General features: G+C 39.0%; 1 protein-coding gene across 1 annotated transcript in view; it reads right to left on the bottom strand.

The window, feature by feature from the left end:
- The window catches only part of TMEM131 (transmembrane protein 131), a 408192-nt gene that overhangs the window by 73004 nt on the left and 319720 nt on the right, over positions 1–15468 (bottom strand). Inside the window, exons 26-31 of the mRNA XM_006900709.1 lie at positions 9400–9551; positions 8898–9040; positions 8260–8446; positions 6349–6534; positions 5268–5426; positions 4326–4921 (exon numbers count right to left, since the gene is read on the bottom strand). Of these exons, the coding sequence (XP_006900771.1) occupies positions 4326–4921; positions 5268–5426; positions 6349–6534; positions 8260–8446; positions 8898–9040; positions 9400–9551 (1423 nt within the window). The remainder of the gene's footprint in view (positions 1–4325; positions 4922–5267; positions 5427–6348; positions 6535–8259; positions 8447–8897; positions 9041–9399; positions 9552–15468) is intronic.

The raw sequence follows: 15468 nt of genomic DNA on the forward strand, positions 1-15468 counted from the left end.
CTTCGTTCCTCTGGGGTCTCACAGTCTTCGCTCCTCTGGAGTTCCGTGGTAGGTGGCTGGCTGTTGTTCTTCCCGAGTCTCTTCCAGGCCCCTCTTGTGGTGGAACCCCGTCTGGCGGCGGCGTTCTCCCGTCTGGCGGCGTCGCTCTCGCTGGCGCTGCGTCGCTCTTGCTGGCACTGCGTTGCTCTCGCTGGCGCTGCCGACAGCCATTTTTGAATGGTCTTCAGCAGTATTTTGCATGCACTGATATTCATAATGTTGTCTGATAATTCCCACACTCTGTTGGATCACTTATCTTCGGAATGGGATCAAATTTAGATCTCTTCCAGTCAAAAGCAAATAACAAATGTTAACAAGGTTGTGGAAAGATTGGATTTCTTATTTAGTGCTGGTGGGAATGTAAAATGGTACAACCACTGTGGAAGGGATTTTCTCAGAAAGTTGGAACTAGAAATACCATTTGACCCATCATTCCAACAACTGAGAATCTATCCTCAAGAAACCAGAGCTGAGACTCAAACAAATGCATGCACACCCATATTTATTGCTGTATTTTTCAAAGCAGCAAAGAGATGGAAGCACTCCAAGATAGACATTTCTATCATCAACAAATGAATGGATAGAAAAACTATAGTATATTCACACAGTGCAGTACTAGGAAGCACTGAAAAACAATGAACCTGTAAAACATTACACAACGTAAGCCTGAAGGACATTATGCTGAGTGAAATATCTCAGTTACACAAGAATAAATATTGCATAACACCACTGTTATAGAATAGGACTGACACAGGGGGTTAAGGGAGAATAGAAAAAGAGTGAATAAGGAACACTTCATTAGACAGATGAGGGTAAGAACTGTCTGAGAAGAATATATGATTAGGCATTATATGTATAACATCAAACAACAAGCGGTACATTGTCAAGTGGACTGGGGGAGGGATAAGAGGGGGAGAGAGAAAAATGTGCAAGAACGAATGTATTAAAAAAATACCCCTGAAGACCATTATATAGACAGAGAACTGCCAGAAGTTCAAGCTATTTTTAAGAGTCTGTGGTAACAGGGATATCCCTGCTGATGTCAAATAGATTTTGGCTGAAAGCAAACAATACTAGAAGACTGTCTGTCTGTGCTTTATTGACTATGGAAAGGCATTTGATTATGTGAATCATAACAAACTACAACTTATATTGAGAAGAATGGGAGTTCTAGAACACTTAATTGTGTATAAACAAAACTGTGTATAAGCAAAACCTATACCTAGACCAAGAAGCTTTTGTGTGAACAGAGCAAGCGCTGTGTTGTTGTTGTTGGGTGCCGTCGAGTCAAGTACGACTCACAGAGATCCTATGAACAAAAGATCTGAACCCTGTTCTATCCTGTTCCATTCTCACACTTCCTGACACACAAGAGCACACTGCAGCAGTTACTATGTCAATCCACCTGGGTGAGAGTGCCCTCTCCTTCACTGATCAACCGCTCTTAAAAACATCAAGTCCTTCTCCAAGGAATAGCCCCTCCTAGCAACATGCCCGATGTGAGCAAGTGACACACATGGTTTAAAACTAAGAAAGGGCTATGTCAAGGTTGTGTCCTTTCTCTATATCCATTCAATCTATATGCTGAGTAAATTCTTTGAGAAGCTGGACTCTATGAATAAGAATTTGGCATCAGGATTGGAGAAAGACTCATCAATAACCTTCTTTGTGCAGATGACACAACCTTGCTTGGTTAAAAGAGGAGGACTTGAAAGTGCTTGCCTCATGAATAAAAAATTACAGCCTTCAATATGGATTGCCTGTCAATATCAAGAAAACAAAAGTTCTCACCACTGGACCTATAGGCAACATCAGGTTTATCAAGAGATGTACTGTCTGCTGTCAGGGAACTCTAAATTATTGAGCAGCAATGATTTCAGTTTGAGGACTAAGTTAGTTTCAGTCTTTTCAGTTATTTGCTATGCTGCTGAGAGCTGGACAGTGAAAAAACATAACAGAAGAAGAATTGATGCCTTTGATCCATGGTGTTGGAGTACTGAATCATGGGCGGCCAAAAGAAAGAAAAAATATGTCTTGGAAAAGGTATAGCTGTGTGCTTTTTGGAGGCAAAGATGATAAAGCTTCAACTCACATATTTTGGTCATGTTGCTGTTGTTGTTAGGTGTCATCAAGTTGAGTATGACTCACCCTTGGAACAAAAGATCTAAACCTGGTCTTGTCCTACGCCATCTTCACACTTCCTGACACACAAGAGCCAACTGCAGCAATCACCATGTCAGTCCACCTGGTTGAGGGTTTTCCTCTCCTTCTCCAACCTTCCACCCTACCCAACATCATGTCCCTCTCAAAGGTATAGCACCTCCTAGCAATGTGTCTAAAATATGTGAGGTGAAGCCTGATCATTCTTGCTTTCCAGCCGCACCCTTTCCAAGACCATCCTTCTGTTGGCCATCCATGGGATGTTCAGTGCTCTTCTCTAACACCACAGCTCAAAGGTATCAATTCTGTTTCTGTCATCCTTATGCACTGTCCAGGTCTCAGATGCATAACAAGTAATCAGAAACACTATGGCCTGAATCAGATGCACCTTAGTCCTCAAACTGATATCACTACTCCTCAATAATTTGGTCATGTTGCTAAGAGAGGCTATTGCTTGGAAAAGGACATCATCCTTGGGAAGGTGCAGGGACAGTGAAAGAGAGGAAGACCTTCAATCAGGTGGATTGATCCAGTGACTGCAGCAATGGGTTCAAGTGCATCACAGATTGTAAAGATGGCACAGGATAGGACAGGGTTCAAATCTGTTCTTGACAAGGTTTCTATGAGCAGTACTTGACTTGATAGCACCCAACAACAACAACAACAATCATAATCGAATGCCCTATGCTAATGAGTTGTTAGATTTGGGGCACTGGAACCAAAGTCTAGGGGACATCAAGGTTACTTGGTATAGTATAGTTAGAAAGATGTTTCACATCCTACTTTAGTGAGTATAGACTGGAATCTTAAAAGCTTTCAAGTTGCCATCCAAGGTGCAATTACTGGTCTCTCCCCATGTGGAATAAAGAAGGGGGAAGAAAAATATGTGCTGACAAAATTCCTTCAAAGAACTGACAGAACACATGAACTTCAACTTCTAACATCAGAGACCAGAAGTAGAAGATGGTGCCCAGCTCTTAATGGGATAATTTTCAGATTCTGAACTGGAGGTGGGGATAGGCAGCACAAAATTAAAAATCAAGAGGTCAGGTTTACTGGCCAAACAGAGACGAATAGAACTCTTGAATAGAACTCTTGAGCCTAGAGCTTTTATGAACCTTTGAATCTGTAATAAAACTCACCTCACGGCTCAACTTTCAGTCAGTATAGCTTGTAAAGTAATTAATAATTTCAGAAGGCACTTATGTTTTAGAATTACAAGTCATGTAAGGCCAAAAAACCAACATCTGGCTACAGTTTAGCAGGAAAGAAAGGGCAGGATAGGAAAAGTGCTGGAAATAAGAATTCTAGGGAGGAAGCAGGAAAATGCATTACACTGTGGGTATTATAATAATGTTTTAAAACAAAATATGTGTAAATGGTTGAACCGAAAACAAGTTTGCTTTCAAAATTTTCATTTAAATTTCAATTGAAAAAACAAAAAGCCCCTCAATGTCACAAAGCATAAAGTGTATCATTTGTGTTGACTAGAAAACAGACTTGCTCTGTGCATGTTACTCATGTTGTTATATGCCGTCAGGTTGCTTGCAACTTACAGCAACTCACATGTTACAACAGCTCTGACTCATAGCAACTTATATGTTACAACAGCTCTGAAACCTGCTCTATTCTGAACCAACCTTATTGTCTCTTACACCATCATTCCCAATACCCCAGTCACTGAGTCAGTCCATCTCATCTTGAGTCTTGCTCTCTTGCACTGTTCCTCCACCCTCCCAAGCATGATGTCTCTTCTACAAACACTGGTCACTCTTTGCAACATGCCCAAATATCACACACACACACACACACACACACACACACCCTAGCATAAAAGTATTCTAAGAATTTTATAAAAGTCCTTTTAGTAGTAGTTGAAAATGAAAGCAGTAGATGTCCAACAAATTTCTGATTCTGATAAGTAATCTAAGAAATAAAATACTTTTCATGACAAATGAGTACTCCTATTTTGATATGGTGAAACAGAAGCCCATACTAGAGTTAATTTTGAGACAGAACATCTACTAAAACACCTGTTTATCACAACTAGTCACAACAGCACTATAACCATGTTCTGATTTTTCCCCACAGGTTATCTTCTACAGCCAGCATGAACAGACCATTACCTTTGTTTTTTGACAATGGTGATGGAGGCTGCTCTGTAAACACTTCGAGGGGTGAGGAGTCATGGTGGTCAAAGTCTTTGTCCATGGCTTCTATGAGACTGGTGATGTCGGAGTCCTCTGAGCTGTGCCTTGTGCTGCTGGCACGTTCAGGGTGGGGAAGTTGTGTGAGGGGGGTGGGGGAGAGTCTCTCAGGCTGTGGGTCCTGGTGCTGAGGCACTGATGGTGGTGGAGGTTGCACGTGCTGTTCCAGTGTGCTGTGAGCATGATGCTGACTGATCTGCTGGTTCTGTTTGGCTCCTCTGGATTTTCTGCCAGCTGTTTGACTCTGGGTCACTGTGTTTGAATCTAACACAAGGGGGCTTGCTTTGCTAGCAGACTGTGAGGAAGCTGCTTGTATGGAAGTCCTGCTAGAGGTACCTGAACTGATTTTGGATCTGACGCTTTCAACATCAGCTGAGTTTCTACTGCTGTGACTGCTGTGTGGATGGACTGATGTGCCACACTGCTTGTGACCCCCTGCACCTGGTCTGGAAGACGAGCTGCCTGCTCCACAGAAGCCTCTACCATGATTTGGGTCACAGCTGAGTATGTTCAAGCTGAAAAAAGGAACAACTGCATATCAGTAAATAACAACTTAGAAAAATCTAAGATTAAGAAACATTTCATCAGTATAGTGATCACAAATATAAATGACTCTGAGGAAAGAAGCAAAAACACGATGCTTTTCAGAATTCTACAGAATCAGATCACCAGTGATTTCACTTGGAGTATCTTCACTTTTACTAAAATAATAAAAACAGGGTATCTTGCATGAGAGTTCTGTAAACAAACGCTATAGAAGGCATTATTATATAATTCTAGATAGAAGAACCCTAGGTTTTCTTTGAATTATTTCCGCCAAATCTAGGTATTCTAGAAGTTATTTGGAGCCTGTGAACATACTTTCCTTCAGAAGAAATACCAACGATTCTTCTCAAGTCAAATGGCCTTCCCACATCAAAGGGCGAGTTTGAGGCCTCAAAGGACAATCGCCTCCGAAATGGCTCCCAAATTCCTTGTGCTTCCAAGTAGGCTGTTCCAATCACTAGGAGGAAGAGTGCACTGAGGGGTGCAGAAGGTGGAGAGCCAAGATCCATCTGTTAGTGCAAGGGTAACCAAATATGATTCTTTCTCTAAAATCTGACATAATAGCCTCTTGGTAAAGTCCAAAATGATACATTGAAAAGAGATATCTTTGACATCTTTTAATGAATAAATAAAGCTTTATAGATCAAAGGGTTAAAGACTGTCATCATACTAATTTTATCAGAAGCAAAGACTTAGATGGCTTTTCTTTTACCAAGAAACAGCTGCTTTGATCTTTTCTTTCAGTTTCAACTTTTAGGGCCAACAGAGCATCTAGACTGTGGGAGTTTCACTGCTATGAACCACAAAGCAATGCCTCTCTGGCAGTTCATCTCTACCAGCTACTCTGTGAGAAAAAGATGAGCAATCTACTCTCATCCAGTTTCCAACACTGGAAACCTGAAGGAGGATCATTAGGAGTCAGTTCAACGTGCAGGCATCGAGGTTCCAAGTCCAACTCTGCCTTTGAAAGAATGCATGAGAAAATGGTGCAAATTTCAAGCTGAATATATCTGATTCTCAAATGACATAAAGAACTACATTTTTAAAAATTTAAGGATGTAAAAGAGTTAAAGAAAATTTCTAATCAGCTTCATATCATTTTAGGTGCTTCTCAAGAATAAAGAACAAGCTTATGTTGAATACATTTATAAGTCCAAATTATCTTAGAAATGAAGAGTGTTCTTTCCTTAAAGAAATTATCACATATTTTATTTGTATAACAAATTTCAAAGGCAAAATAAAGAATTTTACTGTGTGCTCCAATATGAAGGCAGAGGTTATCCTGGTTTGTGCTTGGTGTACCCCCAACACTATGAGCAGTGACTGGTCCACAGCAGACACTAGGCATACTGCCTTTTAACAACCCAATACCAACCTTGCAAGAAGACACAAGTACCTCATTATTCCTGAGATGATGATGTACAAAGCCAATTCCCAGTTGGGCCTGGGTAGAGCTTCTGCACAGGTTGCTAACATATGGTAGGGAAGGGATGCATTCAATATAAATACAAATTCAGAGCCATTAGTTGTGATCAACTTCAGTTCACGAATAACTCTAGAGGCTGTGAAATCAGGAGTAAACCTAAGATAAGAAAGAGGACATTAAGGCAGAATATTAAAAATGTACGTTAGCAATTTAAGTATATTTACAGTATTATTACAAACTAGCATTACAGATTTTTTTTAACATAACAGAATTTTACAGTTTGTTACTTTTATTTCATTTCTAAGTTTGATGAAGTAGAGAAATTGCATATAAATAAAGAACATATTTTGCTTAATTATTGATTCAGAAAATGATCCCTGAGCTTTTTCTTCCTTATTCCTTTATGTAAATTCAGCCACCTCTCAGGCTACTTTTCATTTTTTAAAACCATCCTCGCTCTAGTGACCTTTCTTCACCTTCAGTGGTACTGCTTACTCCCATAATGACTTTAACTTTATGACAACTGTATGCTATCCAACCAGGGAATCTGCACCTTGAGGAAAGATATCTTATTCTTGAATGCTGGCTTATGAGGCAAACATGATACTGTACCTGTATCATTGGGGCTACTTAAACCAAGTAAATACCCAATGGCGATCATGAATTATTATATAATTAAGGCACAGGAATTGTATTTCTCACATTAAGTCTTACAATATAACAAATTATAAACTGTCAAATGATTTTACAATTAACAGCAGTAAAATATATATAAATATAAAAAAAATTACTGACCAAAAGAATAGATTTCTTTTTAGCGAGGACTATTTTACATATAGGGTCCAGGACCTTGCCTTTTTTTAAAAAAAAAAACAAACCACAAAAAAACACAAACAATCCTTTATACTGTCATCTGAATAAAAGTTTACAGAGAAAATAGATTTTCACTGTATAATTCACATACACACATTGAAATGTGGCAATAATTTCAGTCCCCACAAAGTAACAATCCTCCTCTCACGCCCTAGGTTCACGGTTTCTATTCACCCTTCTTTACTGTCCCTTCCTCCTTCTGATCTTTATCCCTGGGCAATTGCTGCCCTTTGATCTCTATGGAGTGTTGTTGTCTGGAGTGTGGACCTTCCTGGTGTTAGTATTCACCTATTGCTGTTGAATAATAACAGAAGAATAGAAGATTTCAAAGGGCATCTTGAGAAAACAAAGCAAAAAAAGCAATGTATTATAACAAAATGTGCAAGGCAGGAGTTAAACAATCAAAAGGGAAGAACATGCTCAGCATTTCCAAAGAACTGAAAAGTCAAGCTTTGAGCTGCAATACTGAAGGACTCTATAAGGCTAGTCTGAATGATCCAGGAAGTGTCAAATAAGAGTCACTGTATTTGATTGACATGGAATCATTTTAGGAAGCAGTATATGATCAAGAACCAATAATATGGATGGAAGAAGTTTAAGCTGCACTGAAGGCATTGGCAAAAAATAAGGTTCCCCAAATTGATGAATACCAATTAACATGATGAATGCATGTTATTATACTCTACACCAAGAAAAAAGTGCATGTTTGAGGCAAGTCTCTGTTCCACTGCTGAGATTCTGTGAATTAAGAGGGAATTTCCTTTTCCAACATTCAATGTTTTCATGTAACTCTGAAAATAATTTTGAAATGGATTTCCAAGATATCTGAGTCAGAGGGTTTATAACTTTGACATGAAAAACACCTTACCCATACATGAAGTTAAAAACTGATACAAGAACACATAAATATTTTGCTTTGTAAATACAAAAATATATTTAGCTAAAATTTGAGTAAATCTAATAAAGATGTCAGTGAAAAATCATTGATTTATGTAAGAAAATACTTACAATATGATTATATCTTTAGAAGCATTGGCACTTAGTGTAAACTCTTGACAATTAACAACTTTAAAGCCATATCCCTCACATGAGTATCCACTTATTTCAATGGCCTCTATGTGAATATGCAGTTGTCCTGTATTCTCTACTTTAAATGTTCTTTTCAAGGTGAAATTTGGTTCTCGAAGTTTCAAAGCTAAAGGGAGAAAAAAAATTAGGATTCAATATTCTTGTTAGCCTATGATCCTAATTCATATGATTACTACAGTATTCATAAACTACTACTACACATTAGAAATTACAAACTATTTGCACATGATTTAGAGATCAGCTATTACCCAGCCTTCATCAGGAGAACTCCAATTTTTAATGTTTTCAATAGCAAGACTTCAATTATGCTTTGTGTCTTACAGTTAGAATAAATCAGCTTAAATATGCACTCAGGACTGGTATTTTTAATGTTTTTAAGATCCAAAGCAAAGCATCTTATTAAGTTTGAAAGTAGGATGGGATATTTCCTTAAAATCTTAGGAATTCGTCATTACTATAAGTACATACATACATACATAAAAATATTATTATTTTGGAATAATTTATTGCAAAGAAAATGTTAAGATTTATGTCTTAAACCTGTCTGGGATACTCACAATCGGTGCAATCTTTTAATAATGCCTCTGTGATTTTAAAGCGTAAGGAGCTGCCAGGACCGGGAAGCTTGCCTGCCACTCTCAAGTTCTCTGTTGTCCCATGTCCTTGGACAATCACAACATCCATCACCGTCAGGTTGTTCCTATGAAAGAACAGAAATGACACAGTCATTTGATATAGTTTCTATTACAGTTTTGTAAAACATTGTAGAAATTAATAAGCTAAAATCTATAGGTAGGTATCTACATTTTATTAATTTACATAGAGAATAGCAAGAATTGTACATTTTTCAAGAGTCACATAGTTAGTAAGACACTGTTCATGTTTTTCAGTTACAAATGTAATTAGAAAGGTCCTTTCATTAACTGGGAGGGTGTGCCTGTGTGTGCTGCATAAAATGGATACCCTATTCTAGAATTTAGATAAATACAACTTGAATCAAATCAAACCTGCTATATAAATAAGCATTTGAAATTAACACACTTAATTCACAGAACTTACCTGATTATGATTAGTGAGGAGACAGTTCTATTGTGAATTGGAGTAAACTTGACTTTGACAGATTTCTTTTCTCCAGGTTTTAAAATTAGATTTAAAATGAGATGTCGAGAGAGGCCCTCTGCAAATCCTGTTGAACTCTGCAGTGGAAGAGTCTGCAGTCATTGGATAAATAAACAGAAGTCATTAACAATGTTCTCTGGAAAAAGTTTCCCAAACTAACTAAATATGGAAGTAATTTTACTCCTTGTGATTTAGACGCTGGTTAGCTGGCAAAAAGCAGAGCTGGACAACTGTATCTTGTGATAATCCTGTATACTCTGCAACTAAGCCCCAAAAGGGACCTTGTTGTTGTGCTACCCAGTTCTCAGGCTGCATGAGGCATTTTGTTGTGGTACAAAATAATTTTATTTTTAACGTTTTATATTTTAAAATCTAACATAAAGTACAACCTTATGATGAGCAGCTCAACACTGTAGCACAAAGTAAAGACCTGTGAAACCAACACCCAGCACCTACACTCTGCCTCTGGCTGCATCTCTGATCACTACTTCACACTTCTCCTTGCTGACCAGGAACCAGATGAAGGTTTTGGGTATATATGAGGAATTGTTTTAATTCTCATGTTTTTTACTTTCATGGAAATAGAGATAATTCACACAAATGACGGCCCTCAGGGAGCCTTTCAACTTGAAGGTCTGGAAACACTGGATACTAAAAGCTGTTTTTCAGTCAATTAAATTAGCAAGTCGGCTTTGCTTTGAGCATTGTATTTTTTTTTAAGAAGTCAGCCATTTTCAGGAAAAAGATCCCAAGGGTCAGACACCATGACTAAGCTTGATCCTTCCCAGCTCAGGGTCTTTACATTTGCTGCCCTTTCCTTTAGGAAAGTTCTCATCCCTCCAGACCTATTAGGAGCTAAAGAAGTCTCAGTGAAAAATAACACTTCTTAAAGAGGGCTTCAGTGCCTTTCTACCACCTGATAGTTCACTGGCTCACTTGCATGCTGGGTTGCTTCTGTCCTAATCAGTCCCTGAGTAGGAGTCTCTTGGTTTCTTGTTCATACTACATCCCTTCTGTCTAAAATAGCAACTAATATATACTGTGTGATCAGTTAAGTATGAAATATAAACAGATTACAGCAATCTATGTTAAGGTCATTGTTTGTGCATGTATCTTTAAATCAAAGATTCCTTAGAGGAAAATACATTGAAAATAATTTTCTGACACAAGCTTTACCAAAAGACAGACTTATGAAAATTATTCTATAAAGGCTTGACTGACATGCCTTATAGATAAAAAAATTCTACAGAAAAGAATACCAACATTTCAAGAAGGGTTAATGTGTTAAGATTCTTAATCAGCAGTAACAGAACCTCAGTGCAAGATTAAGGGTGTGGCTGCTAACTGAAAAGTCTGGCAGCTTGAGTTTACCCAGGAGGTCAGTGAGACAGACCACCCGGCAGTCTGCTCCTGAAGTCTGGAAAACCCTCCAAAGGAGTTTGACTCTGCGACGCTGGGTCCCTGTTAGTCCAAAACTGACTCAAGGGCACTCACTCCATGATGACAATCAGAACAGGGAGTCCCTTAGGTGGTGCCTGTGGACAGAAACACTGAGCAAGAGGAGGAAGCAGATGATCATTCATTGTTCCCTTTAAAGTACTTCAGATGGCAGAGGATTAATTCAGATTACAAGTTAATGAGGGTGACTTTCATTAATGCCTATGTTTTATTAATACATCTAGGAAAACAAAGGAAGTACAAAAGAAAATACTCCCAACTCATCTTGGGAAACATATCAAAAGAAAAAAAATGCAAAAGGTAAATGTAGAATTAGAGAGAATCAATATAGTTGACTCAGTAAAGGCATCAGAGAAAGCACAGAACTGGCTCCAGGAGAAGGATGTTTAAGGGTGAATGAGAACGGCTGGGGAAAAAGATGTTGTCATGGATTGAACTGTGTCACTGAAAATACATGTATATAGTAATATAGAAGCTATGCAATGAGCCCCCCTATCTAAGACATTAAATAGCTGTAAAAGGGTTAAAGATGGAATGTAATATTTCTTAATCCTAACAGTCCTCTTTGGATACAAGGGAGGTTTCTCCCAGGTGCGGTCTCTAATATGTTTTCTCTCCTGGGAGATAAAATGGAAACAAAGCAAGCCAAGAGGGCGAGACCTCTGAACAAGCAAAACTCTACTAAAAAAGAAAAACAAAACAGGAAGCATCACACTCCTTGTTCTCAAAACCTCCTACACTGCTGCTGTAAAAAACACTGGTACAGCAACAGAAACATAGACCAATGGAGTACCATTGAGAATCCAGCAATCAACTCATACACCCACAGTCAACTGATCTTTGTTAAAGAGATGAAACACAGTAAGCAGGACAACAACAATCTGTTTAACATATGGTGCTGGCAAAAGGAGAGAACAGTTTAAAAGCAATATATTAGAGGGCATTACCATTATCATAAGAGTCTGGAATGAAGGTTGCAGAGTGGAGTATACTCGAGGTGGGAGTTGGGGGGTGAGGGGGATTGTACACCAATGAAGGAATTTTTCTTTTACTTTTCAAAGAGAAGAGCATACTCGGGGTGGGAGGGGTGGGCGGGGAGAAAGGTGCAACAATGAATGAATGGAAATCCAAATTCTCTGTAAATGTTCATTGGAATGAATAATAAAAAAACCCCCAAAACAAAAAAACCCCAAAACTGGACATTAACCTACAGAAAACAGAAATTAGATTTGCATCTCAAACCACACACACAAACACACACATACCCCAACTCAAGTAGTATCAAGGATCCAGGGTTGAAAGCAAAAACTATAAACCAGGAGCAGGAGACTATTGTGCGAACAGAGCAGGGGTTTAAAATTAAGAAGGGAGTGCAAGAGGGTTGTATTTTTTCTCCATATCTATATAATTTGTATGCTGAACAAATTATTAGAGAAGCTGGACTCTATAAAGAGGACTGTGGTATTAGGATTGGAAGGAGACTCATCAATAACCTGCATTATGCAGATGACACAAAACATGCTTGCTGAAAGTGAGGACTTGAAGCACTTGTCACAGAAGATCAAGGAATGCAGCCTTCAATGTGGATTGCAACTCAGTGTCAAGAAACCAAAGATTCTTACCACTGGACTGATAGGTACTATCATGATGGATGGAGAAGAGACTGAAACTGTCAACAACTTCATCTTACTTGGACCCACAATTAACACCTTTTTACCAGAAGTTAAGAAATAAGGAGACACACTGCACTGGGAGAGTCTACAATTAGGGATCTCTTCAAATTATTTAGGAGTAATGATGCCAATTTGAGGAGTAAGGTGCATCTGATTCAGCCCATAGGCTTTCGCATCACTTGCTAGGCATCTGAGGGCTGGACAATGAATAAGAATGACAGAAGAATTGATGCCTTTAAGCTGTGGTGATGGAGAAGAGCACTACACATTCCACGGATGGCCAAAAGAATAAACTGATATAACTTGGAGAGAGTGCAATTGGAGTGCTGTTTGAAGGCAAGAGCGATAAGCCTTCACCTCACATACTTTGGACATGCTACTAGGAGGGCCTTCTGCTTGGAGAGAAACATGATGCTAGGAAGGGTGGAGGGTTGGTGAAGGAATAGAAGACACTCAACCAGGTGGAATGATACAATGACTGCAGCAATGGGTTCTAGTGTGTCAGGAAGTGTGAGGATGGCACAGGATAAGACAGGGTTCAGATCTGTTGTTCATAGGGTTGCTATGAATCATATTAGATTCGACAGCACATAACAACAACAAAGACAATCTATGCATGAATAGGTTTTAAAACATAGCAAAAAATGTACAACCAGGAGAGGATAAAATAGATAGGTATAATCTTTTAAAAAGGAAATCCTTGAATGCTTTTAAAAACTTCTTCAAAAGGTAAAAGGGAAGTCTAGAGACTAGGAAAAATAACATTTGAATATGTCATGTCTGATAAGGAACTCATATCTAAAATAGATACAAAACTTTAGTACCTTAAAAAGAAAAAGACTAGCAACTCAAACACAAAATTAGAAGACGACATGAAAAGAATGAAAAGATTCTTCACCAAAGATGACATTTCAGATGACCAAGAAATACATAAATACTTAAGTTCATTAATCATTAAAGAGATGTAAAATGAAACAATATCATCTGACCCTAAAAACAATAGCAAAGTTCAATAGGACAGCAAGGAACAAGTGCTGTCAAGGATGTATAGGGACCTGAACTCACAAGCACTACTGGTGGGAATGTAAAATGGTACAAAGATATAGAAGGCAATTTGGTATTTCCTCAAAAAGTTGAAAATAGAAATACCATTTGATCCAGCTCATTTGATTCCACTACCAGGAATATACCCTAAAGAATTCAGAGCTGTGACACAATCATACACGCACACCCATGTTTACCTGCAGCATTATTCACAAGAGCAAAATGAAGGAAGCAGTCCAAGTGCCCATTCACAAAAAAATGGACAGAGAAACTGGTACAATCACACAATGGAGCATTAGGTGGCATGTAAAAAATGAAGAACTCATGGCCTACTTTACAACATCAATGAATCTGGAGGACGTTATGCTGAGTGAAATAAGTCAGTAACAAAAGTAGAAATATGGAATTAGATCATTGTGAGAAAAATAGGATGATCACTGGGGGAGGGAAAGAGCAGTAAATGAATGGAGAGATAATAAACAGTATTTATTAAAAGTGATGAAGGGAAGGTCAAACTGAAATGAACAATCAGATGTAGGATGTACTACAATCAACAATCTGGAAGGGTATGCAAGACTGATGAAATGGATTGGGGAAAGCTAAGGAAAGGTTCAAACACAGAAACAATTGTGGACAGTTGACAAGGATGGGAGGAGAGAAAAGAAGGGAACAGAGATTACCTGGTGGATGAGTAGGGTGAAGGGAAGGACAGGGTACAGCAAGGACTTCTTAAGACATTCAGAAGATTTCCTATAAAAATTTTCTAAAACAAAATGTGTATGAACAATTAAATGAAAACTATTTTAAAAAGAAACAAAAAAATGTTTAATAAAAAAAAAAAAAAGAGAATAAAGACAGATACAAATGAAATATACAGGACATGGGACTGAAATGTCCCTGGGAATAGGTCCCTCTATTTGGGGATCTTTGCCTCCACAGCTGCAGGACCATCCCAGGGGCCAAAGAGGACAAGAGAGTTTGGGACACAGAGTCACAAGCAGGGGAAAGACTTTTAGCTTTCTGCGAAAAGGGGAGCCGACTTGAGACCCCCCTGCAAATAAACTGTGTAAATTGGAGGCTCTGGACACATGCCACCCCAGAGATAAAATGGAAGACATTAAGCTTCAGGAGAGAAAGCAGAGGAGAGGAGACACTGTAGCCCAGAGTGAGCCCTTTGGGTTGTGTGTGGGGAGATGGGACTGAAACTTTCCTAGGGATAGGTCTTTCTCCATGCCTCTGCAGTTGTGTGGCCATCTAAGGGGCCAAACGGGACAAATGAGTTTGTGACACAGAGCCACAGGCAGGGGAAAGGCTTTTTCAACTGGCATTTGAACTAAAAAAAGAGAGCTGACTTGCTACCCCCCTAGACAGAAACTGCTTGACTGGAGCATGTAGTCTCATACGACTCGGCCACTCCACAGATGAAGGGGGGCAATAGAATTTGTGACAGGGGACTACTTTAAGGTGAGATTCTGGGAGGTGTGCTCTTCAGAACAGAGAGAACTGCAAGGACTTTAGGAAAAGCAAATTTTCGCAGAAGGGACTTTCAGTAGAGTAAGTGGTCACTCGATAGTTGTTGTAGTGTCCGGCGAGTCGTTTGCGACTCACAGCGATCCTATGTACAACAGCCCTAAACCATGCTCTATCCTGTGCCAATCTCATTGCCTCTGACACACCATCCTGATTACCCCAGTCACTGAATCAATCCACCTCATAGAGGGTCTTCCTCTCCTGTGCTGTCCCTCCACTCTACCCAGCATGATGTCCCTCTCTAAAGACCTGTCTCTCCTTACAACATGTCCAAAGTATGTCAGACGAAGCCCCAGAATCCTTG

This window comes from Elephantulus edwardii, unplaced genomic scaffold (genome assembly GCF_000299155.1).
Source record: "Elephantulus edwardii isolate Elephantulus edwardi_28Jun2011 unplaced genomic scaffold, EleEdw1.0 scaffold00291, whole genome shotgun sequence".
Taxonomy (NCBI): Eukaryota; Metazoa; Chordata; class Mammalia; order Macroscelidea; family Macroscelididae; genus Elephantulus; species Elephantulus edwardii.